This window comes from Corythoichthys intestinalis, chromosome 13, assembly GCF_030265065.1.
Source record: "Corythoichthys intestinalis isolate RoL2023-P3 chromosome 13, ASM3026506v1, whole genome shotgun sequence".
Classification (NCBI taxonomy): Eukaryota; Metazoa; Chordata; class Actinopteri; order Syngnathiformes; family Syngnathidae; genus Corythoichthys; species Corythoichthys intestinalis.
Genome location: NC_080407.1, coordinates 1,920,480 through 1,934,940, shown reverse-complemented (window position 1 = coordinate 1,934,940; position 14,461 = coordinate 1,920,480). Strand labels below are relative to the sequence as shown.

Genomic DNA, 14,461 nt, shown 5'->3' with positions numbered 1-14,461 from the left:
CCCTAATATATATATATACTGTATAATATTTTTTACCTAAAAATGCCATTACGCTTCATAACACACATCACTTAAAAGTTAGGATTTTTTCCCACATGTTTCAATTGAATTTCTATTTGTGTCAAGCTATTTTTAAATTCTAGTTAAGTTTTAAGTTAGTCTAAACTCTAAGTCCTGATAGGATTTTGAGATTTTGCAGTGTTCAAAATAAATGTATGATACAGGCTGTATTGGAGCACATTAGGGACCAGTGCTACTTGGTGTTTTATCCAGCAATGACTACTGAGCTAAAATTAATAGTTAGCATTATTAAGTTTTTATTTTACACCCTCATCACTCCACAACGCTATGTTAAGTTAAAGCCTGTATGTAAGACACGTTAGCCACGCATCGACAGTGGTCATAATTAATAGAAACCTTGCCCTCCGCTGGGCTAACGTTACGTGAGCCAGTGACAGCAACGTGAATCTTATTTATTAGCGCTTAGCGCTCTACTGCTTTAAGGCGGCTGTTTACTTAGGGTGACCAAACGTCCTCTTTTGCCCGGACAAGTCCTACTTTCCCGCAGTATCCTCGTTGTCCGGGCGGGTTTTATAAATTCATAAAAATGTCCGGTTTTTATGATTTTTTTTTTTTTTTTTTTTTTTTACGGGACCAACTTGAAGAGAATTCCTCCGGCCGCTAGGGGGCAGCGCTTGCCTGCGTTGACGTTGTTCCTACTAGTAGGGGCGGGAGAAGGAGTAGATCTTTTTTTTGTTGGCAGTTCACCCTTTTTTTCATGGGGAATTACCACCATCTACTGACGGTTTGGCGAGAGCTCAGACTACAGTAAGGAGTTCAATAAGAATTTCTAAAAGACAAGGCTCCATACACCTCTCTGTAAGTTTCTCCTGTTAATGTCGATCACGTGTCTTCTGTTGTACATAGGGTTATATGTGTACACAGAGATGCAGTATATTGTATGAGTCTTGTAATTGTTCTGCGTTGGTTAGTGGTTGAATGCTAGTATAGCTAAATAGCTGTGTTGCTTATGAGTTTTTTTTTACAATAAATACGTATATAATGGCAACTGTTGACTTCTGTCGGAGATTTGTACTGGTGTAATCTGTAAAATCCCGTTTGTTGTCGCATCTTTGCGCTGCCGATGGTAGTAAACTTATATAGCAATGTCTGATTTTGCCTCGGCTCCCGTATTCGCTAATAGGGTAGCAATCAGTGAGCTCAGCTGCGCTAGGCATTATGGGCAATGTAGTTTTGAATTTGAACTGCTGCGTTTGGAAACATGCTGGTTGAATCGCTTGTCAGTTTATTTCAGTTATTGTTTGCGTACAATTTAGAACATTGTATGAGAATAAAAATTGAGTGGGAATAACATTTTGTCAACGACAATTGTCGTGATCGTAATTTTGAAAAATGTTGAGTTGGCAAATAGCCAACTGTGTGTGTGTGTGTGTATTAACTGGACTACATTTCCATGAGTCTGCATTATATTATTTTTTTAAATAATTATTCTTTTTTCTTTTTTTTATTGTTTGATTAGGAAGAATAAAGCCTGTTGAGTAAAAAAAAGTGGGAGATATACGCATCTTTGAGTGATCTTCGAGTAAAATTCAAGTATCTCGAGGCCGGGCCGAGTGTCCAATTTTTTGGAAATCAAAATCTGGTCACCCTAGTTTACTAACGCCGCTGACTGTCATTTCGCATCTAGTTCAACATACATGTGATCTCTATGAGACGTATCAGACACTACCTGCTACCAACGTAGCATCATGCGGGCTAGTTTTTAGTAACGTCGGCGTCGTTTGTAGAGGCTGTCGGCTGCAGTAAGTTTTTTTTTTTTTTTTTTTTTTTGGCTTCTTCCTCTACGCACGTGACATCAGCACGTTGTCCCGCATTAAAAGTAGTCCGAGCAAAACGTGATGCTTAGAGGTGTCAAAATAAACGATAACTCGAGGTAAATAAAATTACTCGGATCAGTTTTTAAACTCGAGTTACTCGAGTTGCTCGAGTATTTGTTTCACCTCTACCTGTGACTGCATGAAATATGTATAAGTGCTTCAAATAGTTGCCGTTGTATAGCCACTCGAATGCAGGTTGTCGAGTGGTTATCTAAAAAGCAGACTGCCTGTAGCTGATGTCAAGGCCGGAGCGTGGGCGTTGAAGCAGAGGTGCATGTACCTGGGACATGCAGACACTACTGCAAAGACAGCACCGCGGCAAACTTCAAGCGCACGTTATCAGTTCAGTCCAATGGTTCAGTGGCGGCCTTGCAGCTGCGTGTGTGAGAAACGGATTTGGTGGTGATGTCGTTTTGAGAATACTGGAAAGTAAGATTTTCAAAAACAATACACGTTGCGTCATTTTTTCAAAAAGTGACAGTCCATCTCCGCACACCCTTCCTGGTGGCACCTCTGACTCCATTTCCTCGCACTATCAATCACTCCTGTCACTTCGTTGCTGATAAACAGGGAGGCCTTCGAGCTGTCACGGGCATTATTTTAGTTTTCCTGTGGTCAGACTGGCGAGTAAACATTTTCTTTGACTGATAACGGGATCCTTGAACGCATTTCCACACTGTGAAGCATTGAGGTGACGTAATCCCGTTAAACGACGCCACAAGTCATTTCTCAAGATGTGTTAAAAGCAGGCGAAAAATGTGACGGAGAGTAACAAAAGGCTCTTCAATGACAGGAAGACAGTGTATAGTAATAAAATCACTTTTTGAAGTGTTCTCTCCAACACATTTGAGTGGTGGCACTTTGAATATTGCAGGTGTTAACGCTTGCCATTGATGGCGATAAATGTCCATCGCCGTTAAAGGCAGTGAGGGAATGAATCATAGTTTAGAAGGAAAAAAAAAAGACTAAATGACAACAAATTGTTAAATTAGCGCAGTACTGACCCATTTTGTGTGTGGTTTTGCATATATTAGAACAGTGTTTTTCAACGGGTGTGCCGTGGCACACTAGTTAGCCGTGAGAGATCGTCAGGTGTGCCACGAGAAATTATCCATATATCGCAATTTTTTTTTTTTTTTTTTTTTTTTACGGTCGCCAGGAGTCGCAGTAGGAAGGAAGGAGTCGTGTGCAGATGAGCGAGGTATTGCTCGTGTCGCGTTCAAAAACTTCTCGGATTTCTAGCCATCAGCCACCTTGCTGTCCGTGACAATGTGGTCCCCAGCACGTCTACTGTGTATCATTTGATTAGACTCGTCAAGTGTCGAAATTAGGGTTGTCCCGATCCGATATTTGGATCGGATCGACCGCCGATATGCGCAAAAAATGCACATCGGTTCGGCATATCGGATGACACGGAAAAATTCCAATGCAGACTCCCGATCCAGTTTTTTGAGACTCCGGTCCGGGTTTTCCGGTGCACCAATTTACATAATCCATTCCAGTTTTTGCTTTGGTTTCCCTAAAATCCAGTCCACATTTTACACCACACCTTCATTTTTTTAAAGCCTTGGTACAGTTGTTCAAGGGCAGAGAACTGATGCGGAGTTAATACTTTATTTTCCACGGAGGTTGTTTGTGCTTTCTGCTTTTTTAAGACAGTTTACAATATTATTTGCACGTTTTACTGACTGAATATGCCATTTCTGTTTGTTTTTTATAATGTTTTTTGTTTATCACTGAATAAACAGGTCAGTTTCTTGTTACCAACCATTGTGTGTTATTCAAACTCACCTAATTCAGGTGGCTAGTTGTTATCAAGAGTACCAAAACCCTTTTAAACCCTAAGTAAGTAGGCTAAATAACTTTAAACTTTAATACATGCTCGGATAGGCCGGTATCGGCCAGTATCAGTCTCAGATCGGAAGTGCAAAATAATATCGGTATCGGATCAGAAGTGCAAAAACCTGGATCGGGACATCCCTAGTCGAAATACACGAAGGTGTCCTTTCTTTTTATTCCTACACATTTTCGACGACAGCAAGGTGGCTGATGGATAGAAATCTGAGCAGATCCTGAACGGGACACGAGCAGCTCTCCAAAAGCGCCATGGTGCCAAGCAAGCTTAAATGTCATCCCCAAACGAAACACCCGTCGCTTCAAAACAAGTCGATCGACTATTTTGTTCGCCTTTGTGAAAAACCAGAGAAACAGACAACGTTTTTGAGGAAAAAAACTAGAAAGGTAAATGAGAAAGCCCTCAAACCTAGCTAACTTGTTGCTAAATCCAAAATGTCCCACACAGTGGCAGAGAAATTAATACTACCTGCCTGCAAAGCCATTGTTAGCAAGATGCTCGGCCCTGATGCGGTTAAAGACATTGCTAAAGTCCCCCTGTCTGATAATTCTGAGCTTTTCAAGCCTAACTGCTATAAAAAATAAAAACAGAGGGAGACTGTTTAAGTAAATTCCTGCCAGGATATCAGCTTTGTATTCATCTAAACAGGCAAGTTTCCCACTGTGTAAGTATAAATCCTGAGAAAGTTTTTCATTAAATATACTGTACAGAAAGTAATTTTGAAACATTTTTGATTTGTGGTTTGCCGCAAGTTTTTCCAATGTAAAAACGTGCCGTGACTCAGAAAAGGTTGAAAAACACTGTATTAGATCGCTTAAAAAAAATCCTGAGAGCTTGTGCGCCCTCCCAGTTGAAACGGATTGGACATCTCTCACTGTCAATTTCAGCAGTGAAAAGTAAGCCTAGACGGTATATCGTTTAAACATCGCCATTGCGATGTGCGCATGCACGATAGTCCAATCACATGGACGTGCGATAGTTTTCCATTTTTTTTTTTCAATCCACAAATCTTTGTTCTGCTTCATGCGCTTGCACAGCCTCCCTCACCCCCTCTCCCAGCTCTCAGTCACTGCGACCCTTGCTTATTAAAGTTAACGATGTCTTTGATCTTGCCAAAGAAGCGGACTTCTCACAGGCAGCAATGTGTCTATCATCGTTGAACATGTTAAACAGTTTCTGCAAGGAAGCGCGGGTTGGAATGAATGTGTGTGCGTGTGTGTTTGGGGTGTGGAGACATTCGAGACATATAGAATAAACGCTAGAAGTGATCATGAGGAGTTTGTAATTTCCACATGTCACTCCAAGACTCACAGCCAAGTTAGGTAAACAGAAGCATTTAATAAAGCAAAGCATTTTTCTACTACAATACTTTATTCTTGTTTAAAACTGATCATAATTATTAAATTTGAAGTGCTTAAAACCATTATATATATAAATATATATAAAGTATATATTAGGGCTGTCAAACGATTAAAATTTTTAATCGAGTTAATTACAGCTTAAAAATTAATTAATCGTACTTAATCGCAATTCAAAGCATCTATAAAATATGCCATATTTTTCTGTAAATTATTGTTGGAATGAAAAGATAAGACACAAGATGGATACATACATTCAACATATGGTACATAAGTGCTTTATTTGTTATAACAATAAATCAACAAGATGGCATTAACATAATTAACATTCTCTTAAAGCGATCCATGGATAGAAAAACTTGTAGTCCTTAAAAGATAAATGTTAGTACAAGTTATAGAAATTTTATAATAAACCCCTCTTAATGTTTTCGTTTTATTAAAATTTGTCAAATTTTCAATCAAAAAATAAACTAGAAGCTCACCATTGTTGATGTCATTACACCATGCTCACTCCCCAAACCCATAAAATCATTTGGACCCGAGCGCCAGCAGAGGGCACCAAACACAAAAAAACAAGTAGCAAGCAGACATTACACTGCTGTCATTTTAATCTGAGCGGGGCATGTGCGTTAATTGCGTCAAATATTTTAACGTGATTAATTTTAAAAAATTAACTACCGCCCAATTTTGACAGCCCTAGTATATATATATCTATATACACATTTTATCAAATCATACTTTGAGGAAAAAGGTGAGAAAAACATGTATGTAGCTCTTTCCATGCTAAATCTGATTAAATACATAGAGTACACACACACACAAAAAACGGGGGGGTATACGCTACTTCGCCATTTTTCACTTATCGCGGCGGGTTCTGGTCCCTTTTAACTTTGAAAAACGTTGGAATACTGTACACTGTGGTCATGGTGAGTCATCCAAAGTCTTTCCAAACAGCTATTCGAGTCATCTAGTAAAAAATAATTTTTTAAAAAATATATATTTTTTAATATTGCAATATATCGCTAACCCCCAAAAAATAGCAGCAATAGTTTTTTCAAATATTGTTCAGGCCTAGTGAAAAGCAACTTTTTCAACAACTTACCCATTTCCTGGGTCGCCCCCTGCGTCTTTTCTCCCCAGTTGCCTCGGCTTTCTGTGGAAACATCATGCCTCCATATCATACAAAATTCAAGACCGATTCATACAATGAAGCGAAACAGATGATCATAATCACAATCACTCGGATGTGAAATAGTTTATTTGCTCAATAATGGCGCTATGTTACTCAGTCATTTGTATAATGATGTTCGATTACAAGGCTTGGCCCAAGTCTGTATGCTGTACTTCCAGTTCAACCTGCTACATTTTTAATGGAGATATTTGATGGTCAAAGGGAAAGACAACACCCTGTTTAATTAATCATCAGTGTGCTTTATATGGCTGAGCAGAGATACAGCAAATTTTCACAGCAAATTGACTGAAGAAATGATCCAATTTTTACATATAGAGACTGTATATCGTGAATGTGTGTCATTCAGGTGTTGGCACTCACCCTCTGAGCTGCCTTGGAGGGGCCCTTGTTTTTACTTCCTTTTGGGCGGCCCCTTGGTCGCTTGGGGACAGGTTCTCCGCTCGGCTCCTGCGGGAAAGGAGGGAGTGTGACATGGGTGTGGAGAACAGGAAACAAAAGCGGGGAGCCCCCGCCATCCCTACCTCAGCTCACACCACACACACCAAGCAACCCCTCTTGTGTGGGTCCCTTTTCAAGCATGTGCTCATGTACTGGTGGTGGTCTCCCATTTGGTCACTGCTTTATGGGTCAAGAGCAGCGCAGACAAAAGAGTGTGTGCAACAATTGCGTGCATGTGTGGGCTGACACTGGGAGGTGTTTTATTCCCTCAGATATGCAACTTTACTTTAAAAATATATATATATTTCAACTCCAACCATAAACAATAGTTGACACGATCCTTAGTATTCATTAACAATCTGTGCAAAAGGTGACAATTAGCACATTCATGTTGTGCCAGTATTACACTTTTCATTATTTGCACAAGTCAATGACTTTCTGTACTTTAATGCCTCTGTGTCCCAGATGCACATTTTTTTTTAGAGTATTGTGACCACAGGTGTCAAACTCAAGACTCACTACTTCATTTTGTGCCCCCCAAAAGCAAATCTTGTGCATTTACTCCGTTTCTTGACAAAATTTATATTAACAATTGCAAATTGCTTTAATTTTTGATTATCTTGAGAGATCGTAGCTGTTTATCTATTTGTTAGAGTACAGTATATGGTGTAGTGCTGCAACGATTAATCGATTAACGCGAGTATTTGATTAGAAAAAAATATTCAAATTCAATTTTGTTGCCCCGAGTATTCGTTTAAAGTGGCGTTGTAATCATTTATTTTGAAAGTGTTTGCATTTAGTCTTATTGATTAGGGTGGATAGACTGCCCTCTGGTCTGCCTCTTTTCACATGGCTGAATCCAACTGCTCCCTGTTAAGACCAACGTAAGCTCAGGTTTTGTTTGAGCTAATGTTTTTTAAGGCATTCATAATTTAGTTTATAGGTATATTTAGCCGTTTTTTATGGGAATATGTGTCTGAACCATTTGTTTAGAGTATTGTAAAAAAAAAAAAAAAAAAAAACACTTTAGCATTTTATAGCATTTAAGCGCGTGAACTTTTTCTATGTAAGTTAGCCAATTGTTCTTTTGTTTTACATAGATCCTCTTTTTTTTTTTTTTAAATAAATGTATACTGTTTGAGGCTCAGCTCAGGTATTTTAATTTTTCATGTTCCTTATCCGATTACTTGATTATTCGAACTAACTAGTCCATCGATTAATCGACTAGTAAAATATTCGATAGCTGCAGCCCTAATATGATGTTTACAGTCAAAGCAGCCCTCTTAGGGACAACATTATGACAAAAAAAAAAAAAAAGTTTTACAAACACCGACACAAATTATTTGTGGGGTTTACCACATTTGTCCAATAAACATGTTTCAAATTCTTACACTGATGTTGTTTTTGGTATGAATTACAGCGAATTTTACACATGCACATGTTCCAAAATCTCCCACTTGTCATGTCTGGGATTCCACTCACGGATGTATCTAATTAAACCGCCCAGACTGGAAATAGGCACATTCCTCCCTTTTTTCCCTCTAAACTTACACAAACATGTCAAATAGGTTAGAGTCACGTTACACACTGCAATGGTGTGCTTGTTTTTGGACTTGGAAGGAATGAATTTGTTCGAATAGAAATATGTAGATTCGCATGATTATTATGTTTGTATAAATGAATAAATGAAGTCATAGGCCTACTGACTTTTTGGAGTTTCCTCGGTCTCCCCGGTCTCCTCTTTTGGGGCTCCACGGCTCCTGCCGGCTCCTGGGAGCTCTCACCGGTCTCGTCCCCGCGTCCGCTCATGACTCCCGGTAGCTTCTCCGTTCGAAAAAATAAATAAAAACCTCCTAGGATCGATTTGAATATCCAATTGAGTGCGAAATCGGTGGCGGGATTAAAATATAATGAGCATGGAAGTTTGGGGGCACGGTGATCAACGGGGGTTTAGGGGGGCACAGCAAGACACCCGAGTATGCGACGCCGGAGGAGAAGCGACTCAGCTCGGTTTACAAGGCACCACCGCGGCACCGGGGGAGACCGTGGAGCAGCGGCGAGGCGTGACAGCGCGGCACGGACAGTCTGAGAAGCATACTAACCGCATCCACGGTCCACTCGAAAAAAACACTCATTGAGGATGAGGTTTAAAAAAAAAAAAAAAAAAAAAAAAAAAAAGGAGGGAAAAAGAGGACGAAATCACCTCTCCCGTGGGTGGAAGCGCAGGGCAGGGGAGGAGGAGGAGGAGTTGGGAATGGGGGGGCTCTGGAATGGGGCCAGAGAAAACACGCAAGACTGATTCCTGGCAGTGGGCCAGACGTGACAGACCGCATTTATGAATCAAATTCACATTTTCACACGTTTCAATGGAATTCGACCAGTGGACGGCCATTGAAAGGAAAGTTCATTTTATTGGTGGTCTGATGTTATCAGACTCCACATGGAAGAGAATCATTGAGGAGTTTTGTTACACTGCAGCACTTTGGAGCAAGGGCGTATAGCTTTGCATAGGGACGATATAGGGACATAACACTACCAACTTTTCAGGATGTTCAATTTGTCCCCACCAACTTTTAAGCAACCTTATTTGCATTATATAATGACTTGAGTCAAGGCCGTAGATTTGGTCTCAACATTGGTAGGGACGCTATAACAGCATAACCTGCATGTACATTAATAACATGCAGAGGCGTCGCATCCCATTAGGCAATTGCCTAGGGCCCCCAGCCAACAGGGGCCCCAGGAGGGCCAACAGATATAGCACGCGCAGCTTTACTGCACTGTCGCAGCGACAAGTGTAGGGAGTGTTTCTATACCATGGAATCATTTTGCAGATTATCTAATGATTCTGTTACCAATCCTAATCAGCACTAACCATGTCACCTAGATTACACATGTTTAAGAAAGTCAAATCAGCTATTAATACCACAAACAGTAATTGTTTAAAGAGTGACTCACTAAGTACTCTCTTGAAAGTCCTTGCCAAGTTGTTTTATGTTGATTTTCACAGGCCACCTCATTATTCATGTGACTACTTAAACAAATGGTGATTTTTTTTTTCCCAAAAAAGTCTATTAATGGTTCTATCGTGTTCCTCGTCAAATACTCTATAAGAAAAATATAACATTAATGCATCTAAAATAATCCTAAACAATTTTATTAGCAAATGTAATACTCATTTCGGTCGGTAGTCCACCAATCAGTGGTTTTTACGGAATAATTTGAATTTGGTGGGTCGTAGGGCCATTCTGACTACTGATTTCACACAAAGGTATATACCTCCGCATCGGATAGCGGTATATTTGTGTTGCTACTCTTTCTTCTATTGCTCCAAGTCCAACTGTCCCCTTACTTCCACATGCTCGAAGGGCCCCATGTTGCTTGCTGCCTGGGGCCCCCGGGGACCCTTGCTACGCCTCTGATAACATGGACATTGATAAGACCAAACAGATTGCGGGAACGAGGCAAATTGGGCCACATTTCTCATGAATATGAACCTAATTAATTGATAGGCTAAATTATTTTTTTTCAACCTTTTTTGACCAACGTCACACTTTAGTCATGAAAAAAAATCTCAAGGCACGCCACTGGCAAAAAAAATGATTAATTTCTGTAGATTATATTAACTTTATGAAGTCGTGTCTAGTTAGTTCGAATAATCAAGTAATCGGAAAAGGAACATACAAATTTTAAATACCTGAGCTGAGCCTCAAACGGTGTAAAAAAACTATAAATAAATGAGGATCTAAGTACAACAAAAGAACTGGCTAAATTACATAGCAAAAGTCCTCTAGCTTTAATACAATAAAATGCTAACTTTTTTTTTTACAATGCTCTTCAAACACATATTTCCACAAAAACTGCTAAATATACCTATGAACTAAATTACGAATGTATTGAAAAAAAAATTAGCGCAAACAAAAACTTAGCTTGTGTTGGTCTTAACAGGGAGCAGCCGGATTTAGCCATATGAAATGAGTTATGTCAAATTCCCTGTTGGCACTTGGGGGCAGAGTGTCCACCCAAATTAATAAAATTAAATGCAAACACTTTCAAAACAAACCATTACAACGGCACTTTAATTAAAAGAATACTGGAAGCAGTAGAATGTAATCATTTTTTTCTAATCGAATTACTCGAGTTAATCGATTATTCGTTGCAGCTCTAATTTTCACTCACTCGGTGTGACACCCCGGCTTCTATATTGGAGTTGGTATCAGTGCATCCCTGTTGAAAGTTAATCCCGCTATGTTCAGTTGTTTTTCAATTTTAGCATAAATCCTAATAAAAGATAGCTTTTGCTTATAGCTTTACAAAAAAGACCAAATAATCTTTGCTTCCTTTTAATCGCATGTCAATGAATTTTGTCCATTTCTGATTCGTTATAAAAACCTTTACCATCGCTGTCACCGTTATAATTTTGCTAGCTAGCCACAGGTCGCTAGCCCCAATTCCACTCTTACCTCTTACGCATCACCAAACAAAGTTATTAGCTATCTATTGACACCTACTGATATGGAAGAGTATTGCATGATTACCGACCATTCGACAGCACAGACACTGAGCAACTGCACATTTGTAAATTTAATATCCCCCCAAAATTTAAAGTGAAAGCGCATGATTTTCCACGGCACACCAGACACTACGCCACGGCACACTAGTGGTTGGAAAACACTGGGCTAAATGATCAATGCAAAATGAATCCGTATCGACAGATAATAACTTTGGCGTGCATTGGTTCAGGTGATACACTGTTCGATTCAAACCTTTGTTTTCAAAAACTACTAAAGAAACATTTTTGAAAACTTCCAGAATAAATGTCTGTTTTGTTGCCTCGAGTATTCGTTTAAAGTGGCGTTGTAATGGTTTATTTTGAAAGTGTTTGCATTTAGTTTTATTGATTTAGGTGGATACATTGCCTTCTAGTCTGCCTCATTTCACATGGCTGAATCCAGGTGCTCCCTGTGAAGACCAACATAAGCTACGTTTTTGTTGGAGCTAATGTTTTTTTAATGCATTTGTAATTTAGTTTATAGGTATATTTAGCCCATTCTTGTGGGAATATGTGTCTGAACCATTTGTTAAGATCATTGTTAAAAAGTTAGCTTTTTATAGCATTTGAACTAGCGGACTTTTGTCATCTAAGTTAGCCAATTGTTCTTTTGTTGTACATAGATCCTCCTTTATTTTTTATACCGTTTGAGGTTCAGCTCAGGTATTTACATTTGTTATGTTTTTTTTATGCGATTACTCGATTATTCGAACTAATGGTTCATCGATTAATCGACTACTAAAATAATCGATAGCTGCAGCCCTAAAAATTATAATCGTTTGACAGCCCTAATTTATATGAGATTTGACAATTCTCCTCCTTTGTACTGCACAGTATGATCAACCCATTGGCTACTATTGACAGCACATCCAATCGGGTTTAACTAGGAGTACGGGCAGTTAACGGTTAGCCGTCTATCACCGTCAATGGCACCTAAACATGAGAAGATGTGTCAAATTTTCTGCATATCTTCACTCAAGAAATGCAAGATGTCCACATGGTGGAAAGTCCACTGTCCACTTTGAAGCTTTCCGCCAGGGATGCGCAGAGAGCTCAATTACTCAAGAACAACAGAAACAAAGAATAAAGTGTCTTATGTGCGCGACCTTTCCCACGATCCCACCATCTCCTCTAACTGCTTTTACAGCCTGTCCCGCGCAAGTAAAAGTAGTCAAATGATCAGCCAGACTGAGCTCAATGTAGCCGCGACGCTATGAAAATGTTTGTTAGTGTAACTACTCGATCCCTTGCCTACAATGAGTCCACTGAGAGCTCATGGTTAATTTCTTGCGAGTATTCATTCATAAAAAGAGCGCCCCCCTCCCCAAAGGAAGGGGGGTGTTGTGCAAAGCCCACCCCCACAGACTGAGTGGCGTCTGCCTCAAACCAATACAATCAATGAGCCGCGCAGATCCTTCAGCTACCTTCAGGGTGGTTTGGTGGCGCACATGTGCAGCCTGACCTCTTGTTGAAGCGCAATTAAACCAGAACGTAAATATGTTATTGCGCTTTGCTAGTCTTCACGTCATCTCAGACGTTCCATCTTTCCAGACTGGAATGCTGCCTGAGCTAAATAAATACGTCCGAAACAGTCGAGCCAACTCTGTCGTGCGCCCGTCTGGGAAACTAGCATTCTTTGTTATACTGTACAGAGTGCTGGAAAGTAACAGAGTAAACTGAACTAACGCGCCTGGTTACATTTTTCAAGTACGTTTATTTAGAAGAAGAGTTTGAAAGTTTGGAAAACTCAATAAACTGCAGTAATGCTTATAGGTTAGTGTTGTTATGGATTTTGCTGCAAATGTTTAGCACTCATACCTGAAATTTCTGCTTGCAAATCTTTAATTGCGTTTTTTTTTCTTCTCAGTTTTCTTGTCTAATCAGGAAAAGAAATCAAATGACTATGGCTGTCAAAATTATCGCGTTAACGGGCGGTAAATAATTTTTTAAATTAATCATGTTAAAATATTTGACGCATTTAACGCACATGCCCCGCTCAAACAGATTAAAATTACAGCACAGTGTCATGTCCACTTGTTGCTTGTGTTTTTTGGTGTTTTGTCGTTAATGCCGTCTTGTTGATTTATTGTTATAATAAACAAATACAGTACTTATGTACAGCATGTTGAATGTATATATCCGTCTTGTGTCTTATCTTTCCATTCCAATAATGATTTACAGAAAAATATGGCATATTTTATAGATGGTTTGAATTGCGGGCGGTAATAATTTTTTTAGTTAATCACGTTAAAATATTTGACGCAATTAATGCATATGCCCCGCAAAAACAGATTCAAATGACAGCACAGTGTCATGTCCACTTGTTACTTGTGTTTTTTGGTGTTTTGTCGCCCTCTGCTGGCGCTTGGGTGCGACTGATTTTATGGGTTTCAGCACCACGAGCATTGTGTAATTATTGACATCAACAAAGGCGCGCTGCTTGTTTATTCTTTGATTGAAAATTTTACAAATTTTATTAAAACGAAAACATTAAGAGGGGTTTTAATATAAAATTTCTATAACTTGTACTAACATTTATCTTTTAAGAACTACAAGTCTTTCTATCCATGGATCGCTTTAACAGAATGTTAATAATGTTAATGCCATCTTGTTGATTTATTGTTATAATAAACAAATACAGTACTTGTGTACAGCATGTTGAATGTATATATCCGTCTTGTCTTATCTTTCCATTCCAACAATAATTTACAGAAAAATATGGCATATTTTAGAGATGGTTTGAATTGCGATGAATTACGATTAATTAATTTTTAAGCTGTAATTAACTCGATTACAAAATGTAATCATTTGACAGCCCTAGTTAAAATATTTGACGCATTTAACGCACATGCCCCGCTCAAACAGATTAAAATGACAGCACAGTGTCATGTCCACTTGTTACTTGTGTTTTTTGGTGTTTTGTCGCCCTCTGCTGGCGCTTGGGTGCGACTGATTTTATGGGTTTCAGCACCATGAGCATTGTGTAATTATTGACATCAACAAAGGCGCGCTGCTAGTTTATTTTTTGATTGAAAATTTTAATAAAACGAAAACATTAAGAGGGGTTTTAATATAAAATTTCTATAACTTGTACTAACATTTATCTTTTAAGAACTACAAGTCTTTCTATCCATGCATCGCTTTAACAGAATGCTCATAATGTTAATG

General features: G+C 39.0%; 2 protein-coding genes across 7 annotated transcripts in view; one reads left to right on the top strand and one right to left on the bottom strand.

The window, feature by feature from the left end:
• The window catches only part of hmga2 (high mobility group AT-hook 2), a 36,260-nt gene extending 27,419 nt beyond the window's left edge, over positions 1–8,841 (bottom strand). Inside the window, exons 1-4 of one of the 2 annotated variants that reach the window (XM_057853872.1) lie at positions 8,449–8,841; positions 6,664–6,750; positions 6,214–6,264; positions 5,113–6,078 (exon numbers count right to left, since the gene is read on the bottom strand). In XM_057853872.1, the coding sequence (XP_057709855.1) occupies positions 6,043–6,078; positions 6,214–6,264; positions 6,664–6,750; positions 8,449–8,550 (276 nt within the window). In that variant the 5' untranslated portion in view covers positions 8,551–8,841 and the 3' untranslated portion in view covers positions 5,113–6,042. Of the gene's footprint in view, positions 1–5,112; positions 6,079–6,213; positions 6,265–6,663; positions 6,751–8,448 lie in introns of those variants that run through there. The other variant, XM_057853871.1, reaches the window with a different exon arrangement.
• The window catches only part of tmbim4 (transmembrane BAX inhibitor motif containing 4), a 138,573-nt gene that overhangs the window by 95,144 nt on the left and 28,968 nt on the right, over positions 1–14,461 (top strand). For 2 of the 5 annotated variants that reach the window (XM_057853860.1, XM_057853861.1), the window contains exon 1: positions 778–879. The exons of the other annotated variants lie outside the window; for them this stretch is intronic. The gene's annotated coding sequence lies outside the window, so the exon portion shown is untranslated. Of the gene's footprint in view, positions 1–777; positions 880–14,461 lie in introns of those variants that run through there. 5 annotated transcript variants of the gene reach the window in all.